General features: G+C 41.9%; 1 protein-coding gene across 1 annotated transcript in view; it reads right to left on the bottom strand.

Annotated features, from left to right (window-relative positions):
* The window catches only part of LOC126537470 (NPC intracellular cholesterol transporter 1-like), a 75,963-nt gene that overhangs the window by 10,456 nt on the left and 40,441 nt on the right, over positions 1–25,066 (bottom strand). The window contains exons 13-22 of the mRNA XM_050184479.3: positions 19,640–19,754; positions 18,847–18,974; positions 17,087–17,230; positions 15,895–15,984; positions 13,593–13,783; positions 10,267–10,385; positions 9,301–9,424; positions 7,053–7,114; positions 2,692–2,839; positions 774–1,005 (exon numbers count right to left, since the gene is read on the bottom strand). Of these exons, the coding sequence (XP_050040436.1) occupies positions 774–1,005; positions 2,692–2,839; positions 7,053–7,114; positions 9,301–9,424; positions 10,267–10,385; positions 13,593–13,783; positions 15,895–15,984; positions 17,087–17,230; positions 18,847–18,974; positions 19,640–19,754 (1,353 nt within the window). The remainder of the gene's footprint in view (positions 1–773; positions 1,006–2,691; positions 2,840–7,052; positions 7,115–9,300; positions 9,425–10,266; positions 10,386–13,592; positions 13,784–15,894; positions 15,985–17,086; positions 17,231–18,846; positions 18,975–19,639; positions 19,755–25,066) is intronic.

Genomic DNA, 25,066 nt, shown 5'->3' with positions numbered 1-25,066 from the left:
AATTAATGGTCATTATTTGATATGCTACATTTTAGGCACTCTTGAAATGTACACTTGCAAAGCTATTCTGGTACTTGTAAACTAGCCATAACCAAAGCATGAGCGCAGTAACTACACTGCTACCGTCTTGACAATTAATCAATGCAACAGCATCTTATTGCTTATGCTAAACCATTCTCACACAGACCCAGAAAGAGCAAATGAGTTGCACTTTACGGTAGTGCAGCATAGGGTGGTACCATATCTGCATTAATATATAATGCCATACTTTTTTTGTGGAACTGCAAACTCAAGAAAGCGTTTCGTCTTATATCCTACTAACACAATATTTATTTTTTTTTCCTTTCTCTTCAATGCATTGTAGTAGCTCGGCTAGCAAATGCCCTAGCTGTCTTAAAAAGCAGGTCTCTCACTATGCAAGGAAAAATGCACTGAAAAGGTGCACATGTACAAGAATGCAAAAGCATAACGAAACGAAAAGGGGCATGACAACGAAGACACGTGCCTGCATTCAGTTACAAGGATCAATGCATCATGACCCTTTTAGGATGTCTTTAGCACAGCATGATGGCAATGCATGCTGGTTCCCATCTCTTTAGCAGACTGCACATCATGCTAAACAAAAAAACAAACTTTCTACTCCGAGTATATGGCTACTGTTAACGTTAACTGCAATAATGTTTTATTACCTGGTTTGTCAAAATGATCTTCTGGCATCATGTCTGTGAAAGTACGTTAAGTGGGTGTTCCTCACCAGAAAATGGAGTGCTCACCATGACGAGGTTGACTAGAGAGACAGCATTGAGGGCAATGTCCCACAAGTACATGATGCCCAGTATGTCCACAATGATCATGACAATGGTGAAGCAGACAATCGCAGCCGCCTTCAGGTTCAGGTCAAGCAGCAGAAAGGTGATGCCAAAGATTCCCACCAGCGAGATGCTCAGGTGGACCGCGGACTCGGCCTCGATTGTCAGGTACTGCTCGTAGAACACGTGGAAGATGCTGCACGCACAGGAGGCGGAGACACAAGTTATGAGTGGCACGCACACTGGCATGAAAGAAGTGGGCGACAAATTGACGGAGATCTGCGACAATGCTTGAAATTGGACCAATCGGTGAAGTGCTATCATATTGCACTAGTTTAAGGAAACTACTCAAAGACTAACACAGAGACCGAACAGGTAAAGCAAGATGAGAAATCATCCCCTTGCCGCAATACAGAACCACAACCAACGCTGTGTCAAAAATAATGGACAAGTGGTCCCCATGCTCTTTGGTTCTCAAGGAGCTTTATATAAATAAGCTGCAAGGACACTAGTGGCAGGAATAGAACAAATCAAAAATGATATATATTACATGTAAAAAAATAACTTCACAATGTTTGTTCCATGCCAAGAGAAAATGAGGTTGCAAATTAAACCCTTTGCCAGATTTACAAGTGTGCTTATCTGCATTGGACATTTTCCCTACTAATGGCAGCACCGGTTATGGTTCACATGCAGCTGAAGTGCTAGCTGCACATTCGTGGTTTCACTACAACAGCCACATCTACATTTTCCATGTCAGAAGACAAGCAAACTGTGCTTGTACATGCTAGCTGCAGAAATGCCTATGCCGCCATTAGCTTGGAAAGCTGCCTTGCAGAAAAGCTAGATTTACAAATATGAAAAGGTCCTACTTTTGCACAATTCCATTATATTTATTTTGCAAAAGAAAGAGAGGAGCACAAGTGAAGTAATACGCATTCACAATCCAGCGGTAGCAATGGTAGCAGGCAGCATTTTCAAAATCTGTTACTATGTATGTAGGCCTATAGAACTTTGAAACTTAATTGCAGATACAGTCGACTTCTGTTATTTCGACCCCGATAGGAACAATGAAACTGTTTGAGTTATCCTGCCGGTCAAATTAAACAAGATGCATAAAAATGCCAAAACAACCCCAATTCATTTGGCAGAATTTGCCAGAATCTTAACACGCCCCCGAATCAAACGTGCACCCGCTTTATATGTGTTAGTTACACTGAAAGCAGTGGCCTAGCACTTTCTGTTCTTATATAGTGGATGACTGTCCAGTCTATCAAGCACTGCACGCTCCACTTGTCTCTCAGCACTACAGCGCAGGCAGACACAAAGGAGGTCTGTGAATGCCTCATCACAGCTGTGTCGCATGCATGACTGTCGGCCATTCCAATTAGGAAGGCACAGGAGTTAGTAAATGTGACACCAAGCCACAAACGGTAAAACATGGTCTGTTTGCCTCGTGGTAACCAAGCTAGTACACTAAGTTGTAGGTCAGGGGACACCGAACTTGGGCGAGAAATATCGCAACCATTCGAGCCCCGCAGGAGCAATTCATGTTCACCTTGCAACATAGCAAACATGTCTCCTCACAGGTAGTAATCAGCTAGCTCAGTATCAGCATCCTGCACCCTTGCTCCAGGAATGTCAAAGCACCACATTGCACCAGTACATGCGCACAGGTACACCGACCTATGTTTCCGTACCTTGTACACCTCTCGCTCAGAATGAAGCCCATTTTGTGAAAAATCTTTTTTCAGTCAGCAATACAGGCTACCAGCTGCTGCCCAGCTATATACAGGGAGCAGCAGCACACAATTTTAGCTCTTCCTTAACACTGGAGTTTCACAAAATTGCACACGCACGCCAAAAAAGAAATGATACAAACCTGTATGGAAACACTGTGGCATTATGAGCAGAAGAGGAAGCTTGGAGTTCATGCGTGACATTGTCAGCCACGAATCGTGCCATCCTAAGTGCCCGTGTGAAGTCGTCGGAGTCTGCCAATGCTGTGTGGTAAGTCATGAACTGTGTCGCTGGGAAAAGGAATAAAGGTAGGAAGAATTCAGTTGCTGAACCCAGACAAAATGAGAACATGACAGCTAACTTCCTTCAATTTCATTCACACTAGTGTGTCTCTCACATATACTGCTGTCAACTTTCATTGTTTTTACATTGGTTACACTAACCTTCCATTCAGGCTGACAATAAGTCCCAAGACGTGCCATGTGCCCTTGTAAATTTGTTCAATTTTTAACATCAGATAGCTTTAAACCTCCTGCCAGGAGCTAATTAGCCAAATTTACCTGCCATATAAAGTGAAACATAGGTCGAAATTGTTTCCTGAAAAAGAAAGGGGGGGGGGGAGCTGAAGTCACCCCTTCTCTTATATAGCGCTCTTAGCACAGTGTGAGTCATATGGCCAAGTTGAGGTCAGGGGTCGAAATAATTCCACGCTGACCTATATTCTGGTTTACATGTATCCTGCCCACTTCTCATTGATTGTCCTAAACTTCAAGGTATCCTGATAGGCAGCTATGTTAAATCGAAGCTACATAACTGACAACTAAATCAAAAATACTAAAACAGAATGACATATTTCAGGTATACAGTAAACTCTGTTCCACTCGAACTTGGATATCTCGAAATACCATATAAGTCAAAATTTTTTTTTCCAGCCATGGTATCAACCCACGTGTTTTTCATCTCACATCTCGAAAAGCTTTTGTGTCAAACTGCAGGTAACTAAAAATCTCGACTTCCAACATACAGGGTAAAAGGCAACAGGGCAGCATTGCTTGCACTCACTTTACACCAGACAGCAACTCGTTATCCAAGTTTGAAGGAAAAAACCAGTCAAAGAACACAAAGAACAAGAGGAGAGGTTCACACCACAACGACCAGTCGTTGTGGTGTGAACCTCTCCTCTTGTTTTTTGTGTTCTTTGACTGTTTTTTTTCCTTCAAGTATGTACCAACTGGCCCAGATTTCAACCCTTCGTTATCCAAGTCAGGCCCCGCATCAAGCCGCACTTGCCGCTTATCTTTCCCCCTTCTTTAATCTACCGCCGCTCATGCATACTTGCTTGGCTGTTCACTGCCACTTTGTTGTGGCTTCATGCAGCAGCAGAGAGCTGGAAGCCCGTCATTTTTTCTCCCCTCTCATTTAGGACACTGTCAGTCACGCATCAATGTCATGACAGAGTATTACTCGTTACCTTGGACTAGATGATTGGCACTTTTGATCAGGCGCGATCAGCCTATGCATGAGCTGCACCCACGAGAAGCCAATGCGAGCCCACAGCATTTCAGTGAGATAGTGGCTTCGTAAGGATGCTCACGCAAGGATATAAATGCTGCGTCGCTAGTGGGCATCTGCCAAAGGCATGATAATTGCGTTCTTATGCAGTTGAGGTTTTCGTGACGATGCAGAAAGTAGCAGCTTTTGAAATGTCTGAAAGAGGTTATACTGGGATGTCCGGCTTCAAATGATGCAGTAGGATCAATAGTCTTGATTCCACAACTGCACCAAGCATGCACAAAGCCTGCTGCACGACTACACGAAGCCTGATGTTTTGGCAGAGTGGCAGTAACGTTGCTGCCTGTAGACACTGACACCTCTAGTGCTGACACACTTGAAACTGGTCGAAAATATCCCTAGTGGTACTATGAAAAGCCTCCATATGGTCTATGCGCAGCCAACCGTATTCTATTTTTGCAATTTCACATATCTCAAAACCCTGCTTATCTAAAAATTTCTTCAGACTTTTACAGCTTCAAGTTAAAGGTGGTTTACTGTACACAGCAAAGAAAAAGCAATATTACTGAGGAAGTACCGCAGTAGAATCCTGCTATGTCTTCTGCTAATACATACACAGTAAAATTTTGTTAAACCGTACCCGCTTAAACAGCAGTTTCATTTTAAATGTAGTGAATTCAAATCCCCAGCTCAGCGGCCATTGAACATAATGCGTTTTGTATCCACATAAACCGCACCAGCCTATTGCATACGTATCGGTTGACATGTAGTATTTCCACTTTTCATTGCAAAATCACGGAGGTACGGTGGCCGGGAAGAACAACGAGCCTCAGAGATCAGAACAGCCTCCAAGCAGAGGGAACTTGGAAAGGTGAAGCCACATCAACATCAGAATCATTTCGCCGCCGTGCCAGAGTGTGAGCGTTGTGGGCCGTGTTGTGGTTGTGGTGTCGTGCAAGCTAGGACAAAAACCGGGTGCTCAGCATAGAAGAAAAATTGGACATCATTCGTGCTGTCGAACATGGCACGAATAAGTCAGTGCTGGCACGCGAGAGGGGTCTACCGTTGACTACGGTGCATGGCATTTGGAATGCGAAAAAGAAGTTGGTCAGCAATAATGCTGCAACCGTAAAAATACGTCAGCTACGAGGTTCAAATTTTCGAGGTTAGACTTTTCGCCATCGTTGCCTCTGTTATTGCCGAAGTGTCGCCTAATGACAGTGATGAGGACAACATGGAAAGCGACAGCACGGGCGATTCAGGCCCGACAGTGACAGATGCTGCGCGTTACGTCAGCCTCATGCGGGTGTTTGCCGAGCAGAGGGGGCAGGCGGAAAAGCTGGCTCGTAGCTTGAGCGAGTTTGAGGCCGTCATCGTCGCTGCTAACCCGCCGCGACACCAAACGAAAATAACATACTTTTGTCGCGCAAAGTGAGGAAATACTGCATGTTTTCTGATCTTTCATAGCACTTTCTCATACTTCTGTTTTTGACAGGTAAGTGGGTGACCTCACGCTATTTCGGTTAAGCAGTACTACCGTTTAGTACGTACTTTTACGGAGCTCCGGTCAACTACGGTTTAACGAAGTTTCACTGTATCCTGTTAGATTGCTGAAACTGTGTCTCCATGACTTTAGCTGCATGTTTACACACTATATTCTACTAAATTGTCACAACAACAAATTAGATTGGTTTTACTGTATCTAATTGCACTAAGCTTACAGTAGAACAATGCAACTTTCATTTAATGTGAAATTAAATACCATACTGTAAACCCTTAACCATTTTGGAAGGACCTAGCTCTTCCAAGCCCTCGCGTCTCCAAAGTCGTTAGGAAGAGCGCTGCTTGTCCTTTCAGTATTTGTTCTCTCCTTGAGCGTATTGAACAAAAAACACTTGTGCGCAGCTTTTTGATGTTTTGGTCGACAAGTGGCAGTAGGTTCCCAATGATTTCTTTCTTATACATCTGGAGCACATTTTTCTATGTGACAACCGGCATTTTGAAAATGGCCTCTGATAGAGGCAATGCGTGGATGGCTGGCCCGTTTTCCGAAAAAGAGGGATTTCAACTTCTTCCAGCTATGATTGTTCAGACGCTGAGGTGTACGTCGTTTCACAAAGAGAAGACAAAAGAGATGATGACTGAGGTCGGGAGCTCCTCTGATGAAGACAAATCGAAAACCTCGCAGAATTACATCACAAGTGCGCATCCGTGGAATAAAATTGATGTGAACAGCGTTTTGCCCAAACCTCCCGTGCTTCCTTTTTCTGTCCCCATAAAAAGTTGATTGCAAGCTCGCCAGCTGAATATTTACAATATATTCATTGTTTTCTAGAGGATGAGCTGGCTTTGATAATGGTCGACAGAACCAATCAGAAAGCAACTATGTGTAATTTCATGTTTTGAGCTGTACTACACCCTCTCGAAGGTCTGTTAGTCTAGTCAGAGTGTTAACATGCACTGCCAATGTGACAAAGATAAAAAAATTCTGTATACCGTATTTACTCGCATAATGATCATACTTCTATTGTAAAAAAAATTGACGTAAATTCAGGGGTGCAATCATTACGCTGGTTCAATTTCCTGCGAAAAGAAAAATTTTTTTTTTCATCACGCTTGCTGCGGGATGACAACAAGTCAACAAGCAGGCGGCTGCCACTGTGACCAGCACAGTAACCCTATGGTTGTGACAGTGCGGGACACCAAAACAAAAATGGCGGCCGGTGGAGCAGTTTTAACATGTGACAAAGCATCCACAAGCCAGCAAAAGCAGTGGTCTGAAACGTAAATCTTGCCATTTAGCACCTCACGCATCTTGCGCATGTTCAAAGCAGGACTTCACATCTGATAAGGAATGAAGGTGCTTGCCGGAAGCTGCTGACACATTGGGAAAACAGCACGGTCACTTGTTCCCAGTGCAATAAGGTAGGCCGAAGATTGACAAGTTTTACGTTCCAAAGTGCTGCAAAAGTGGCAAGAAAGAAGACTTACCTCCAATATGAGAACTGTTCTTGTTATAGATCTGCACTGCATTTGCATAGGCAGCATGACCCCTAGACAAATGAAAAAAAAAAAAAAAAAAGGTTTTATTACTGAATTTACTCGTTGCAGTTCGCACTACATGTAGTCCGTACCAAGGAAAAGATCGTGAAACTATAAAAATCTAACCGCAACAAACTTCAATATGAGAGAGTTCCGTTAGCAACCAACACTACTTCACTAAGGCTAACGCATTTCTGCAGCACCACTCCATACTTAAAGAAATGGTTCCCACTATACCTAAGCATTCCTTGAACAAAAAGCAATGTCGGTAGGAATTTGAGTGATAGTAGTCAATTTGCTGGAGTAACTTGGGCTATCAACTGAATGCCTAAAAAAAGAAGAGCAACGGCTGTCAAAGTGCAGGTCCACGCTGTCTTCTTAGTGACGTAACAACGAAGCCCCACTGCAGCCCGTAAGGATGTGGTAAGGTTTTCACTCGATACCGGTTCCCTTTGTCATGCACTTGAATACCTTGCAATTTTTTAATAAATTCATTAGCATCAGGAGAAAGAAAATCGCATTCAAGATGTCAGTGATCAACGGAGAAAGAACCAGAAAATGCACTACACATGATTTGCAAAGGCCAGCACATCTGTCCTGTCTGTATCACTCGTCCCATCGTCTACAATGTTCGCCGCATTTAACGGGAAGCCACAGGCTTCAGCCTGTGGCTTTCTTGTTTACCCACTCTCGATCGCTTCCAAGTCCAACCCACCACAGTGGCTCAATGGCTAGGGTGTTGCACGGCTAAGCTCAAGCTCGCGAGTTCAATCCTGGCTGAGGCGGCAGCATTCCAATAAAGGCAACATGCAAGAATGCTCGCCTCCAAAATAATTTTGGCCACCTGGGGTTCTTTAAAGTGCACCTAAATCTAAGTACACAAGCATTTCTGCATGTTGCCCCCATTGGAGTGAGACCACCGTGGCCTGGATCGGACCCACAACCGGTCAAGCAGTTCAGAATGATCTTAGCTGTAATGACAATGCATACTTTAGCAGATTCAGGGGATGGACATCTCAAAACTTTGCTAGTGTTAGGACATCTGCCAAACAGACATGGCTTCACAACTTATTGGCTTGAATTTCGCAATGTGCCCTAAGTTTTATGATTAAAAATGGTTAACTGTTGGATGTTTTTAATTAGTCACCCTCACATATCAACTTCCCATGCAAGTAATATCTGCCTCTTCAGGTAATTCCCTTCAACAGGCCAAATTGCTCTATGTGCTTTATGTGCTTTAAGGGGGAGGGGGTGCAATATACAGGATGTCTGCTGCAAAGATGAGAGGCTCAGACGGCAATGAGGCAGCCGTGTCATCAAAGAGCATTACGAAACTAACAATAGCACTGTCAGCTCATGCAGGCTCTTGTCTGTCAGCAATGACGTATCGAACTTTCCTTGCAGGATTCCTTACACACATCCTCACAGGATTTACCATGGGATCCCTCACAGCATTCTCTCCAAGGCTTGTCAAAAGCAGCTGGCCTGACAAGGCAGCAAGACAGGAAGTGCCAATTCTTACTTATTGATCTATTGTCACATTGTCCATTATATAAATAGTTCTCTTTATCCTAGCCTATCCTCTCTTCCAATCCTCTATATATACCCTTTACCACCAACCCCATGCATCCTCACTGCTGACCACCGTTCAGGTGTCAGCAGACTTGGCAAGACCGTTACAGTACAGTCGGCGGCAATTTCTCTCACCTTCCTTTTCATGTTATCAAAATAAACAACCAATTACTACTACTGAATGACATCTGAGCATCAGTAGCATCTTTTACATGAACAGGCAAATTGTAAAAGGCCGCTCAAAAGGAAGTTGTAAAAGAACTTAGACAGCTTGGCAATTGAATATTCGTTGTTTAGAGAAGAAAAGGAAGCCTGTTGGTTGCCTCTCGATTACGCAATGCCAGGTTCCACACTGTCGTTTTGAGATTTGTAAGCCAGAAATGATATGTGGCCAATTCCATGAAAGAGAACACCATGAAACTGTTATCCGGTTCTACTCTAACGAAGGTTCGAACAAGGTTTTCTTTAGCAGAGGTAAAGCTGCAAAGGCATTTGCAAAGGTTTCTCGTATGATTTGTGCAGAAATGAAAAAAAAAAGTCAATTTTTTTTTTAAATAAAGGTGGTAAAGTGCAGCAACAAGTAAAAAAAAAAAGAACACTTGTCACATGTGGCTCTGAAACATACCCTTTGGGACATGTGGCATCAGGGTTGTCATTCAGGAATTCCAAGAGGAACCTCTGGAATGTGTCACCAACAGGGCGTTCCTGCTGCTTTTGCTTTGACAAGCAGGGCACACAAGTCTTGGGCCCTAAATGAAGGAAATAAAGGCCTTTACCCTTGCTAGAATCTGGAAGAAAAACTAGTTTCCCAACAAATCTGTTTCGATAAAGCAAAACAAAGCAAAACCAAATTTACAGATCTTGAACCAGTCAAAAAGCAGGGCTGAAACAAATCAAACTGCACTGCCACAGAACTTACCAATTTGCAGGAAGAATACAGAGTTTAGATGAATAATGCTGATGAAACAATAAAGAAGCCAGGTCAAGCACAACTACAATGTCTCCATGTGCAGCGTATGAAGCCAGTTGTATACACTATGTACAGTGAGCTGCATTTTCCTTGTAACAACTTTTTTTCAAATTACCCGCTGACTTCTTTGATTTTACTCAAATTTTGTAAGATTTCATTTTATGGTCCAGATTGTTCAACATACTGCTTGGCAGAGTTACATGCTTGGTCTGTCAAGAAAATAATGTGAATTTGCCTTTTCTGTACCTCTCTTGGTGATCAGATCGCACTTCCCACAGATTCACGGGGAAAAAGAGGCCATGCCTTGCCATACTGCAGATACCGGAAGTCGCCAGGTAATGTCATAAACGCCATGCTTTGATCATCACTAATTTGGAGAGGCACAGACAAAGGCAAGATTGCATTTTTTTCTTAGCAAACCAGGCAACAGTGACAAGTGTTATACTGAAAATAAGGACCACAAAATGTGATATTGCTGCAAAATTTGTGTAAGAAAGCAGAGGTAAGGTCTCAGCGCTGTTAGCATTGTAGAAATAAATTCGGCGTTCACAGCTGGAAAAATGTGGGGATCACAGTGCATAAAATACCATGGCCAGTCTGCGCATATTGCAACGAACTTACTTGTGTGGTTGCGAGGACAAAAGGCCATTGTAGAGTTGTCCATTGCACAGCACGATTGTGTCTTGGTCCACGTGACGTAGTCATCCAGCCAAGACATCGGGGGCTGAGAAATGGTTGTCCTGTTAATAAAAATGGAAGACATGCCGAAATCAGATTCATTTTAAGCAGCACAGAGCAAACAAACAGGACAAAACAAAATAATTAAACAGAAACAGCATTAGTTAGCCTGAATGTGTTGATTTTCTCTTTCTTCATCCAGCCAGCACACCCGTGCTAATGGTCTGGCAACTCAACGCACTGCCTCAATGCGCAAGCATATGGGCCAGAAACTCCAACAAAATTTTTTTGACAATCATTTAGCCAAAGGTCTGCTACTGGTGTGTGTTATGAAAACATAAAACATCCTTTTTCCTTTTCATATGTTGCTTTTTTCCTGCATGCATTTCAGGGAAAAGGCTTGTTCTCCAATAAAAACTTTTAGGGGAGCAAACACAAAATCAAGAAACTGAATATTCATAAACTCTCAACACAACAGAAAGCACAATGTTTTGCCTTTCACAGTATCCGCACAGTATTGCATGCTTAAATGTAACGCTAACTTTCTTTTCTCTGTATCATTTGAAAGCGGACGTCCACAACCTGCCTGCACAATAGCACTAGGTTACTATTTTGCTTTTACTTTAATGTACACAATTTGTCAAGAGCACAAAATTTTCATTTGAAAAACATATTTAAGCATAAAAGTGAGTTTTGGATGCCACACACTGCTCGCAAGGTTTTTTGATCAGAACACCGCCACAACTAACTACTCATTTTAATGCTATGGAGTCGTAGACGTTTATAGCATTTATATCAAGTTCCCTATACCTGTTAACTGCCTTCAAAGTGGATTTATATTCAAATGATGCCTAGATGCAACAGCTGCCAAACGAAATCCTTACTATCCCAGTAAATAATACCCTTCAACAGATAAGATGTGTCTAGCTGAAGCAACCTGTAAACCACAACGAAAAAAAAAGGCTAGGAAAAAAAAGAAAGCAGGCAACTTATATAGAGGTTTTCACAATACTCAAATAAGGTGCGCATTTACTTATATTTTTTTCTTTCGTCAATTTGCCAATAACATAGGTAACTATTGGTTACTGAAATAAAATGTAGCAGTTTTGTTTTATTTCTAAGGCCAACTTTGCGTACACTGGCATGTCATCGACGCAACATGAAAGAATGTGCAGGCGTGTCCAATTACCATGTTTGAAAAAGCAATATGGATTTTTTTCTTTTGCCTTGAGACGTTCCTCATTCTCATTTATTAGACCTACACGACAAGTACAGGACGCCCATTTTCTACAGTGCGATATGTGGCTAAAAGAGCATTACATATGATTGCAGCAACATTGTATTGCAATATTACAGCTACAGTACATAGTGCAATATGGCAGTTCAAGATATTAGAAGGCCACAATAAAACAGCAGCACAATAGATAGGTGCATAGCAGTCAGCCCCCTGCAGTTATCTCTCCCTGCATTGCATGATATGATGATGATAGACCTTTGCATAGAAAAGGAGTGGCCCTATGTAGGAAAGTGGAGTAAATAGGAGAGAAAGACGAAGATCACAATTGATGGTCGTATATGACTGAAGTTTGAGCTTATTCATAAAGAAATTAGCATCAATCCATAGCACCTTTGCATAATCAATCAGCACAGAGATGTGCCAGTAGCTGAGGCAGTATGATCAAAGAAACGGCTGAATAAAGAGTCATTGTGAAGACCTGCCACATAAAGAAACTGCAAGAGCCTATAAACTTTTTCGAGGCATGAAGAGCTTTTGCGGAGGCATCAAAAAGAAAAGCATGAAGTAAAAAATATACAGCCTGGTCGGTTGATTGGTGCTCTACCCCTTTTTGGAATATCTTATGAAGGACCACTAATCTATTCCCTAGCCACAAAATTACCAATTACATTAGAGGCTCTAGGTTGAACTTGCCTCATATCACAGCATTCGTTCATGCTACAGGTTTGACAATGGTCAAAGCTTGTCACCGTTACAATTGCTTGTCACAATTAGGACACCAATTTATTCTACCAACCACTGTTTCGTGTGAAAAACTAGCCGATGTTTGTGTCACCGGCAGCTGCAATATGTTCTGGCTGGGCAGCTAGCACAACGGGGAGCTGGCTGGGTTGCTTCCTGCCATAATGCTGGTCATTGATCTTGCACTTATGTGGGCGTGTATATACTTTAGTGCAGAGAAAACTGCTGTTAGTCGGCAACATGCATTCAGGAAACAGTGGACAGTAAGGCACTGTACCATGTGGTTGAATGATTGCTCTGTAAACCCATTTATCTATTATTTATTTATCTCAATTTCTATGTTTTCGTTCTTTGTGCGATTACCTTTAGACAGCAGCATATGCGATATTCCACCATTTTACAACATACCGCCAGCCCTCATTTTGGATAGAAGGGACTTCGGGTATAATGAACCTTTCTCGCTGCATTACGTATTACAGTCCGTTGCAACAAGTGTCGACCGTACCACAAACCAAAAACCCTTCCTTTCAATGCTCTCCCGTGAAACTGCCAGGGGCCACAAAGCAGACACTCTGCAATACTAATAATGTGCAATGAAGAAGGAGGTCATAATTCAGAACGAGTGGCAGAATTGGGAACGAGTAGCATCCTTGTTCACGATGGGCAAGACATGCCTGCAACATCTCAAGCTTTAAAGGAGTACCTATATTTATTTTCAGAGTTGTAAAACCTTAACTATATGCTTTTCACACATGAAAGAAGGACATTTAGCAAGTATGGAGGCAGAGAGACACTTAAAACAGCCTTTAAGTTGATACTAAAAACTGGTCTCGAAATTCCAGACCAGGCATCATCAACATTATTCTCACGTCATGACAAAGCAAAATTTGCTTTGTGTAGCAATAAGGCTAGGTATGATGGCGTTGCTCATTAAAGAACTAACAAGGGCACTGTGGAAGTTCCTCCTTACTTTGCTCAAGTGTGGCGGCTGCATCGATCACAGGAAAAGAGCCAAGCCAGAATATCGACACCCCACGACACATGCTCCTGAGTATCGGCAGTGAAACACGCTTGTAGAAACAAGCACAGTAGCAAATTACTTGGGGTGCTCCAGTACATGTCAGCATTGTTTTTAGGATTTACAGGGCTTTAACGATTGTTTAACAAAAAAAAATGTTTTTTCAAATAAAGTTTCAGACTATCACATCACTCACTTAATGCTTTGCCTTCCTTGCAGAAACCTACACAAACCTACAAAACAATATGATGAAACAGGGAGATGTGTGCTCACAAGTTGTGGTAGAAAGCAGCCAAGCTGATCTGCGAGTACAACGACTGCGAGCTGCATCCAGGCAAGCCGCAAATGAGATCCTGGTCCTCGTAGCGTGTGTAGTTGTAGCCCGGCTGGACTACAAAATACAGTGGTGGCCCGACGGCCAGCGCAGTCTTCTGCATGTGGAAGTACTCTTGAAGGTAGGAATCCTGCACAAGAGAAATTAACATAAAGGAAAAGGAAAGCGTGAAATGCATAAGTAAACAAGGAAGTCCTTGCATTACTAAAACTAAACTTTTTTTTTTTCCGGCCCTCATACACAGCCTGAAACTGAAGTTGAGCATGGAGAGGCAAAGGCAAGTGAAGAGCACTTGTCTACTCAGGGCTACTTGCACAAAACTCCTCTTTTAGCAGCCAAAGGTCTGTACCAGATTTAAGAGTCTATCACAAGTCACCGTAGGTGTCTTAAGGATTTCTGAATGAAATGAAAATATGTATAAAATTATCTGTGGTTAGAGCTGGTGGAGGCAACCTTACATAATTAAAGCTATAAGCACAGCTCATCACAGCAAACAGCTGTGCACAGATGTTGTAGACAGTAAATGCACAAAATCACATTCCCCCATTTGTTACATCAAAACCATACTTTCATATTACAGACATCACTGAAGAAAACAGCAGTAAGGAGAAGTGGTGGAGTGCTGAGTAAATGATGAACTCCTGTCACTACAGAGGAGTGCTTTACAGTTTAGCCATGTGTCAAATCCATCACACGTGCACATCAGCCTCGACAAATCTAGAGCCTTGTTAGAAGAAATGCATGACTAGCGAGCCACTCACAATAACAAGTGGCATGGTGCATAACTTCATCATGGTTTACACATACATGACACCACTGAGAAAGCTGCTGTGTGAAATTTACCCCCATGCATTTCTTAACAGACACAAAAGTGCTATGAGTAGTAGGTCATAATGGCATCCTGCTCTTATCAGAACGCAGCCATAGTACAGTCAAGACAAAAAGACCGTGGGAAAAAAATGCATACATGCGAGTCAAGGCGCGGACAACATGACTGCTTGACTAGCAACTCGTTATTTTACTAGTAAAATGGTTCATAGTAGCTATTGCATAAAAGATTCTGAGGTTTTCAAGGACTTTCAAGGCATTTTTCGAGAAGTGGACGAACCTTCAAGTGCACTGGCTCTTGTCATGGTATACCTAATAACACACGGAGGTGTTGCATTGTTGCTATCCATGGAGGAGGTACGGGTTTTTTTTTTTTACGCGCCATCTTCTCAACTACTGCCTTAACACATAAACAAAAGAAACTCGCAGCCACCACCGAGGATAAAACTTGCAGCCAGATGCACTAAACATTGAGCTATCGCACAACTTAAATGCTTCGCAGCTTGTGCAGGGGTTTGTCGTGTGCTCAGTGCGGACTCAAAAGGATGGTACTAGTGTCCTCGCATGCATTTTTAAGGAAGCAGCAGGCAATTCGCTTACACAGCCTCGTACACTCACAGCTGGCGCATGACACAACAGCAGTTTGCAATGCAGCTTTCAAATGAGACGTGTACTTATTTATCCTTTTTACAGGGACTGCATCACGCCCGCCAACAACTTCAGGTTATCGCTCAGCGCAAGACACACCTGCATGATTTGGAACTTACTCGAAGATTATCGTTGATACCATCTGCTGTGTCTGTTGCCACCGAACATCGTTTAATCTGACTGTATTCGCATCACGAACTGGGCAGAATTTTCTGGAAGATGCGCTGGCACCAGTGATTACGCTGGAGCCTTCTACGAATCGCGTATAAAATTCGACATGCTTGGCCCACAGATCAGATTTCGACCATCACTGACTGTGCTTTCCGTTAGCACTGTGCTTCGAGTGTGACTTGCTTTTGCGGGCACAGGGTTGCCCAATAAAAAAGTTTTGCGATTCACAGTTTTGCTATACTGTGTTCTTCACTGTCACTACAACGTGATGCAATGTAGCAGTCATCGTCAGCATTTCCCTTGCAAAGACAGCTCTTTGCTGTAGCTGACACACCTGCAGCTGTCATAATTACAATTATGTCACGTATGTGAGGAGCCCCGTATATGTTACTGTTCACCTATACATGCAGGGCCAGCACCAAGCACCGTAGTAGTTCTACAAACACCATGTGCCCCATGCTTCATTATTGGAAAGCTGAATTTCAGAATCACAAATCCAAATATGTACACTTCTCTACTGTAATGCCATTGGACTAAAGCTGAAAAAGAAAGAGCCTATTTGAATTATGACTCCACCAACAAGATGCAACTCACAAGAGGCATGGATATCTCTTGGTCCAAGCCTATCTTAGTGTTTCCCAGAAATGCAAATGACAAGCACATCCATCCAACAAACACGAACATCTGCAAAGTACAGTGAAAAGAGAGAAACAAAAAAAAGAAACATTAAACAATTGAAAGAGTAACTGCACCTATGTTTTGAAGTCTGTTACAGTCTCGAAAGGTATCCCGTTATGCCAGGCCACCAGCACAAGAAAAACACTTATTAAACAAAAATAAAATCTAACAATCGTTGGTTCTATCAGAACACGAATAAAAACATGAAAGCCAGAAATTACCTTTTCCTACCAACACTATGGCAATTTTCTACTTTTGCACTGATTGTGTAAGTAAAGATATGGATATCTTGCTCAGCATTCAGCATTCTCATATAAATTTAAGTAAAATTTTTTGCAAAAAGAGATACGCAAGATTGAAAACGGGCATCTATCTGAAAGCAGCACAAAGCTAAAGTGAGACCCATACAGGTTCTTCAGGTGTAGCTTCGCAGTTGAAAAATTTATCCTGGGGCTGTATGTTGTAATGAATCTGTAATGAACGTAAGAATTTACATTTCTTTGCCTTTTGCCACTGGCTCATGTGAAGCTAATCTAGCCAAGTAAATGTGAGAACTGCCAATCTATCAAAGTACACATGAAGCCATTTAATAAAGTAAGTACTACCGTTAGACCATTACGTCGCTGTACGGCAAGTTTTTTTCCACATGAACTTACTGAATGACTGACCGAGGTTTAGCATCCCTAAGACTCACAGGGGCTACAGGGGCTGCAGTAATAATAAAAGGTTCTAGGTAAATTTGAATTGCCTGGGATTCTATAGTGCTCCCTCAGAGCTCTGTACACAGGCGTTTTTGCATTCCAAACCCACTGGAACATGGCTGTCATGACTGAACCAAACCCATAGCCTTGTCCTTTACAGAAGGATGTCATACCATTAGCCTACTGTGATGGATAATGTGCAATGACCTTTTAAAGTTCAATGGATCTCTAAATTTTAAGGAAAAAGGTCAATATTCTGAGACAGCTAACAAAAATAGAAAATTAAGAAATTTTGACATGTTTTTAGAATTCCTGCAAGACATTTCCACATTAACAATTGTGTAATCAACTACACACACAAACACAAAATGCTATATATGTGATAAAGCAGCCTGGCCAACACTAACCACGGTGAGACGAATTGGTTCCTTCATCAAGGCAGGGGCATAGTGGTTTTCAAAAAGTCGGTACAAAAATCCTTGCGATGACTCATCCTCGATAAGGACTGTTTTTGATCCAGAAATACAGCAGCATACATCCATGCGTTGCATCTGGGAAAAGAAGAAAGTCGCAGCGTGAGAAAAATGGTGTGCCAACACCCCACTTCTCACAGCAAAAACTATCACAGACCTATGTGCGTCTACATGATAACGAATGTCAAAGTGGAATGATAGAACTCAAAGAGCAGACAGTGAAGTGCTTTGTTGTGTGGGGTCTAGAGTGACCTTGGTTACAGCACGGCGAGTCCGCAGCTGATGAAGTCCCACTGACGAATAGGAGGAAGCAGGTCCCTCTTACGTATGAGTATCCATACTGTCAGGTGACCCAAGCATTAGAACACTCACTCCATTTCTCATACTGCATAACTACAACACTGACTTTCTCCAAGCATGCATGCATATGCATGAGGGGAAACTGGATTCCAGGAGACAGAGCCATGTGGGGAAAACAACATCAGGGGATGCGAAAGAGTCGAGCATCCCCACAGCTGTGCCTGTCTTACTCTGCCATATCGAAAGAAGACGTAGCCCCACTGTGTCTGTTCTTTATGTTTCAGACAAATTCAAGATGTTCCATTGTAGAAATTAACTAGCAAAATACTGTTTTGTGCAAGACCACATGCCTGCATGTGCCCACACACAAGAATGTGTACATGTGCATTCCACATTGCAATGAGTCAAGAATAATTTGCTACTGGCATCAATTAAATGGCTGTTAGTAGTGTGAAAGGACCCAAAAAACTTCACGGCACATGTTAAGTTAGCAATCCAATCAAGGTAAACCTACCAAACAAGATTTAGCACAAAGTTACATACCAGACCTGAAGGCAACCTGGAAAATTAGGCTTCATCTAGAAAAAGTTAAAGCAACTATAAACTTGGTTAGCAATGCTATTTAGTCGCATAATTGTACTGCAGACATCTGGTATGTTAACAACAACTCGGTTCCCTTCGGTCGCTTTTTTCCACAGGATTTTTCTCTGTGTATGTGGCCATTTTTATTTTCATTTGCATAAATGACAGACTCTAGAACGGATTTGAAAAAAGTGTTCACAATTACAATGATACAGCTTTGTGTGCCAAATGGAATGATTACAAGTGTAGCAACAGTTATGCTAAAGCAGCAAAAAGCAATATCATACAGATACACCCCCATAACGCTTGCATTCAATGGCTTGCTGCCACTGGTATGTGAAATCCTGTGCTAAGTGTTAATACGTAGATGAATGTTTCCACTGAGCAATGCGCAAATGACCTTACAGGAATAATTAGCTCAATTACAATGCTACTTGCTGGTTAAAGTGAATGAACGACAGCAAGATTAATGCTTAGAGCAAAAGTTTACAACGAAGATTATAATACTGTTCAGTGCAGCTGAGGGTGTCCCAGTGCCCTCTATGGTTGCGCAACTGCATGTAGAATATTTCAGCGGTAAGTGTCATCCATGCATCTGTAAACCATAGCAGTACAAAAGGCATAGGCAGCAATACATACCCCAAGTTAATGCAGCCTGTGGGTATGCTCACTTGTTGCAGGTGGATGCACACAGATATATCAAGAGGTCTGCATGCACTGCTGTCACATGTCAACTTGCCACAGCCAAGCCAAGTCACATTCGAGATTGCTTCAGCAATTTTTAGATTGCAATAAAGTAGATGAAATCTTACCCTCTGTCTCTTTGCGTCGAGTGTGAGCAGAGCAATGAAGCAGGTCATCTGAAGAACAAAGTCAAGGAGAAGCGCGACACCAGCATAGAGGGCAAACATCCTCACAGCTGGCATGGTGCTCAGGCCCCCTGCAATGAACAGAAAAATGCTTTGTATGCAACAGTACAAAAAGAATACCACATATTTACTTGTCAGCACACAACTACAGCCTTGTTCACAGCACAAGTTAATATTTAGCATGTGAAACCTCATCTGCTATAGTAACTCGTTGCCGCACAACGCTATGGATTTGTTTTGAGTGTGAAGAGAGAACGGCATAGAACCAACATTCACATATGCCATGAAATCTGACTTTTCAGTTTCTGCCAATTTCACCGGTAAATGAAGCTTTCCCTGTAATGATTTTTGACAGCATATTGACATGTGACATTTATATTAGTAGTAATGCCAGAGATGTCATGCTGCAGATGAATGAGGGCAATGACAATGTGCCTGAAGTGGGTGGTTTTCCATATTGCCTGCTGTGTCCCAGCAATATATTCCCCCTCATTTTTTGCAAGTTACAATATAAGACTAATTTTTTACGATGAGACTCAATTACAATGTAACGAACGGCTAGCGACGAAGCTAAAAGCCATATTAAGGACCCACAAATGCCCAGAATCCATGCTATCCAGTGCTCGGCAAGCCCACACGTGAGATAAGTGATGCTGCTTTTTTTTACTGTGATAACAAACGGGAAAAGAAAAAAGAAATACAAAAATTATGACGAGCAAGTGTTGCAAGTTCTTACCTAGGAAAAAGCAGGTAGCCTCTGAGAAACTAGCCAGGAGCAAAGATGGCCCAAGGTTTCCGACCACACGTGCTACCTTGTCTTCAATAGGCTCCTCTTCTGAGCCATCATCTCTCTGCACAAAACAAGACTCGCATAAAACGGCTTGTCGCAATGGCAGAGCCATTAAAGGGACACTAAAGAGAAACAAATCAGTTTATATTGACACAATACAGTCAACGACTGATTTTTTGCATGCCCGATTCTTGAGGCATGTCCAATAATTCCAACGCCTTCACAGCACCACCACATACCCCATGGAGCCAATGTATCAGGATGTTTGAAATTTAGGATGCTGAAACCCTTCGCCATCCGATTTTATGCACTTTTTGCTGCAAATGCAGGTTCAAGATGGCATTAGTTGAAGCTACCACCATTGCTATTTTGATGAACTCGCAGCCACAAACCAGAGCTATCGCATGCCGATACGCTGGCAGCCATAGCCACCGTGGCCTGGCTGCTTCGACGTTCACTAACAAGCTTCCTCCTGTTCGGTACCATGTTTTTCATCGCAAGAATTTGCTGCTGTCAGCAGTAACGCTGATTCCACCTTTGTCGTCTTCACCGATGACTTCAAAGCGCAGGAAGCACTACATTGCATAATGTCGATTCCCAAATGTCAGTTTTGCTGCAACGCAGCGGTGTTGCATGGTCAAGCATAGGTAGCATATTGTGGTGAAGCATACCAAGAGTGGAAAGGGGCCACTGTCACGGGACACTATGTGTTCCTTAATTATGCATGCATGCACCCATCTCTTGTCACAGCCCAAGCACTGATACGCCTGATAAGTGTACTGGCAGGCCCTTAGAGATATTTCAGGTGTGCTTGTGGTGAATTAAGCCCTTGGGGGCAGTAAAAGGCAGGGATTCATTTTTTCCAGCCTGCTCAATTTTTTAGACATTTTCACGGTCTCTAGGAAGTTCGAAAAATCAAACGCTGACTGTATTCTTCCAAAACTATTTGTCAGTTTTACAGTAATAAGTCGATTATTATAAGAGAAAATTAAAGTCGAAGTTCCATTTTATGAATTTCGCACTGAAATTTGCCACCGGTAGGACAATGTGACATCACGTTACAGGCCAGTGCAGCTTAGTAAAACTTCCTGAAACTTGCCAAGTTTCATCTTTTACTCATTTAGAATAGAATGCAGTCCATCTTTATCGATGAAAAATTGACTGGGCTCGAGAGCAGATGCTGTCAAAATTCATTGTAAGTTGGTGTCGCCCCTCGTATCATTTCTGCATGCTTGCCAAGCCTCTTCTCAAAGAGAGAGACTTCTTTTGGTATTGTAGAAAGATAATTTAGTAATATGGGTCAAATTCTTTTCTCTTTTGTGTTCCTTAAAGATCCAACTAAGAGAATCAACCCTGTGCAGGGCTTTGCTTCACATACAGGGTTCGTCCGTAATCAACGGACGAACCGGTAGTACTCGTCCGTTTTGTATCACGTGTCACGCGGGACGAATGGATGACAAAAAAGAATGATTTGAAAGCAAGGAAATCGAATGTTTACTTCCTTGATAATCTGACGCCAGAAAACAAGAAGCTTCTGTGGGAAATGAAGCTACGATGTCAGGAGAAGCATTACCAATTCGCTTGGCATAGGGACGGCAAACTGTTCGTGCGCAGGGCTCAGGGCGAGCGCGCAATCCGTATTGCATGCGAAGCTGATTTATCTCCGATACGCTGACTTTCTCGTGCCTTCTGGGCGTTACAGATTACTTTTTCTCATGGCGGGTACATGCGCATCAGCTTACTATGACAGTTCTTTATTTACCTCTGCCGTAAATGCTTCATTTTTTTCTAAAAGATAACAAGCTATCTATCTTTCATTTGAATGCCAGGAGCCTGAAAAATAAATATATGGAAACGGAAACCTATTTGGAATCTTTAGAACATAAATTCGAAGTCCTAGCTTTTACCGAGACGTGGTTCACAAGCGCAGATGATATTATTCAATTTGATGGTTATAAATGTGAAGGTGTTTATCGTAAACACCGCCGTGGTGGAGGTACTTCACTTTATTTGAAAAACGATCTGTCCTACGAGCTGCTGTGCGAATTCTCGTGCGTTACTGATTCCTATGAGTGTATTGCTGTAAAATGTTGTAAATATTTTATTGCATCAGTGTACCGTCCTCCTTCAGGTGATCTTGATGATTTCATTGAATTCGTTACCAAAATATTGGAATATGCTTCTGATCTGAGTCTCCCGGTTGTTTTGGTTGGCGATATGAACATTAACTTATTATTACCTACTGCTCAAACTCAACAATTCATTGACGTACTACATTCTTATAATTGCACTAACACAATTTGTTCGCCAACCAGAATAACGCCAGATTCTGAATCATTAATTGATATATGTATAACGAACCACGATCCAAATGATGTTTTTTCGGGAATTCTCACCTCTGATTTAAGTGATCATTTGCCAGTATTTTGTTTTTTGCCACGACATGAAAACAAAAGGCTTTTTCGAAGTCAACTTTCTTTCTGTCGCCACTTTAGCGATGAGAATATGAGTTCCTTTCGCTCCATGATAGAGAATACAGACTGGTCTACAGTCTATGGCGAAAATGATCCGAATATTTCGCATGATACGTTTATTCAGATAATAAAATCGTGTTATGATGCTGCTTTCCCACTACAACAAATAAAGACCTACAAGAAAGCTAGGAAGCCGTGGGTAACTCGAGATATGTATAAAAGAATGCAGAAACGTGACAAATTATTTGATACATTTATTCGGTACAGGGATCTTGAGATACTAAATGAATACAAGAAAATAAGAAACAAGTTGACTTCGGACCTCAAAAAAGCTAGAAACAGGTATTACGAACATATCTTTTCTACGGTATCAAACAATCCAAAGAAGTTATGGAATGCAGTTCGCAGGTTAAAAGGAACCCAGTATAACACAAACCCGAATACTCTAACGTTTGGTGACACTGAATACAGTGAAACTTCCTTGGCCAATAAATTCAACGATCATTTTTTACTTGGTGGTGGGTCATCCTACTCTAGTGGTTCATTACTGCCACCTGAAAGATTTCTAAACCACGAGACTTCCAATTCTATCTTCCTATCACCCTGCACTGAAATGGAAGTGTATTCCGTTCTTAAGGCTTTAAAAAAAGATACTGCAGCAGGGACTGATGAGATAAAAGGGGGACCAATCATATTTGTTGCTGATGTTGTCTCGGCTCCATTATGCCATATCTGTAACAGTGCTTTCGTGAATGGCATTTTCCCCGATTCTATGAAAATTGCCAAAGTGATTGTATTGCATAAGGGAGGCTCTGTCGCTGATTTAAACAATTATAGACCGATATCCATACTGCCTCTTTTCTCAAAAGTGTTGGAACGACTCGTAAAGTGCAGACTAACTAAATTTCTAGATAAAAACCACGCCCTTGTGGACCAACAGTTTGGCTTCCGTGAACACAGATCTACTGAAATGGCACTTGTTAAGATCAAAGAAAAACTCCTCAGTAACATCGAGAACAAACTATATACGGTTGGTCTTTTCCTGGATATTAGAAAAGCTTTCGACTCCATTGAACACACCATCCTATTTAATAAACTGTCATACTACGGAGTTCGCGGAGTGGCCCTGAAACTGATTCAAGATTACTTCACTACCAGACAGCAATACACGTGTTATAATGGGTTTTGTTCACACAAGAAAGAAATTGCACTCGGTGTCCCTCAAGGGTCAATCTTGGGTCCCCTGTTCTTTATTCTATACGTAAACGATATTGTAAACATACCACTTACTCCAGACATAGTCTTGTATGCTGACGACACAAGTTTGTTTTTCACAGGTGACAGTCTACGAGTGCAAGAAATTACAGCTAATAATTGGTTAGATCAACTTTTAGTTTGGTTATCAGCAAACCACCTGCAGTTAAACGTCAATAAAACAAAATATGTGGTTTTTAAGCCTAGAAATAGGCCTGATGACTGTGCTTTTTGTGTAAAGTTCAATAGTTGTGTAATCGAGCGGACTTCAGCTTTTAAATTTTCAGGTGTGCTTTTTGATGAGAACCTGAGTTTTACACCTCATGTAACGAAGATTCATTCTAGCATTTGTAGGTCAATAGGCATATTGTTTAAAATTAGATACCTTGTTCCTACTTGGTTGAAACGCCGTCTGTATTATGCTTTCATTCAGTCTCATCTTAGTTATTGCCTGTTGGTATGGGGGACTACATTCCAATCAAACTTGGATCGATTGATATGTCTCCAAAAACAAGCAGTTCGCTGTGTTGAGAACCTTGGACCCCGCGATCACACGGCACCTTTTTTCATAAAGGATGCACATTTAAAAATTAATCAACTGTACGAACTTAAGCTCGCTATATACATACGAGGCGAACTCGTGAAAAATTCACTCATTTTTTATCAAAACCACCTCTCAAGTTACACCCAATACAATTTCAGGCATGACCATATTAGAGTTCCATCTTGCAGGACGAACTACGGTAAAAAACAACTAGCATACTTAGTCCCATCCTTCATAAATGCACATCCTAACACGATCACTATCGCGCAAAACTTCAGATCATTAAGCTACTTTAAAAGTGCCATGAAAAAATATTTGCTTTCCCTTTCTGATTGACATTGTGCTAATTGGTTTTTTGTGTGCTTTATGTACAATTATTTTAAGTGCGTTTCATTTCGTGCTTGTATATCTAAAAGTTTTTTTCGTGTACATATTACTCTGTTGATCCTAAACTGTTTCTACTTGGAAAGTTGTATAGTGATTGTTGTATTTAGTGCAAGTATGTTTGCAATGTATGCTATGTACGTCTAATCCACGCTATTGATATGTGTGTATACTATCTGTATGTTGTATGCTACCGCACTGTTGAGCAATGTATGGGTGACAGGGCCTTAGTCAGGCAGACATACTGCCTTTAGCCTTGCCATCCAAGACCTTCACTGTGTCTAAATCAATGCTGAATAAATAAAATAAAATAAAATAAAATGTAGTGAGACTGCCTGCCAACGACCACAGATTGCCAATCGCTGAAAGCTCCAGCACGACAACGCTCCAGCCCACACCGCCTTCGTTGTGATCGCCTATCTAGCAGGGATAGGGAGTTGCAATCTTGCCGCAGCCACTGCACAGCCCCAATGTTAGCCCGGCAGACTTTTTCCTGTTCCCAAAGCTCAAGAGAAGCCTGGAAGGTCACCATTTCAATGATGTTCCCGCCATCCAACTGACTATCACAACTGAAAGAGGTTACAGCAGCCGACTTCCAGGGAGCCTTTAGAGCACGGGAATACCGTTGGCAGTGGTGTATTGACGCCCAGGGAGTCCATCTTGAAGAATATTAATAATACAGTCGAACCCAATCATAACGATGCCAGTTTTAACAAT

Source organism: Dermacentor andersoni, chromosome 4 (assembly GCF_023375885.2).
Source record: "Dermacentor andersoni chromosome 4, qqDerAnde1_hic_scaffold, whole genome shotgun sequence".
Lineage (NCBI taxonomy): Eukaryota > Metazoa > Arthropoda > Arachnida > Ixodida > Ixodidae > Dermacentor > Dermacentor andersoni.
The sequence above is the reverse complement of the archived record's forward strand: the minus strand, read 5'-3'. Positions and strand labels throughout refer to the sequence as shown.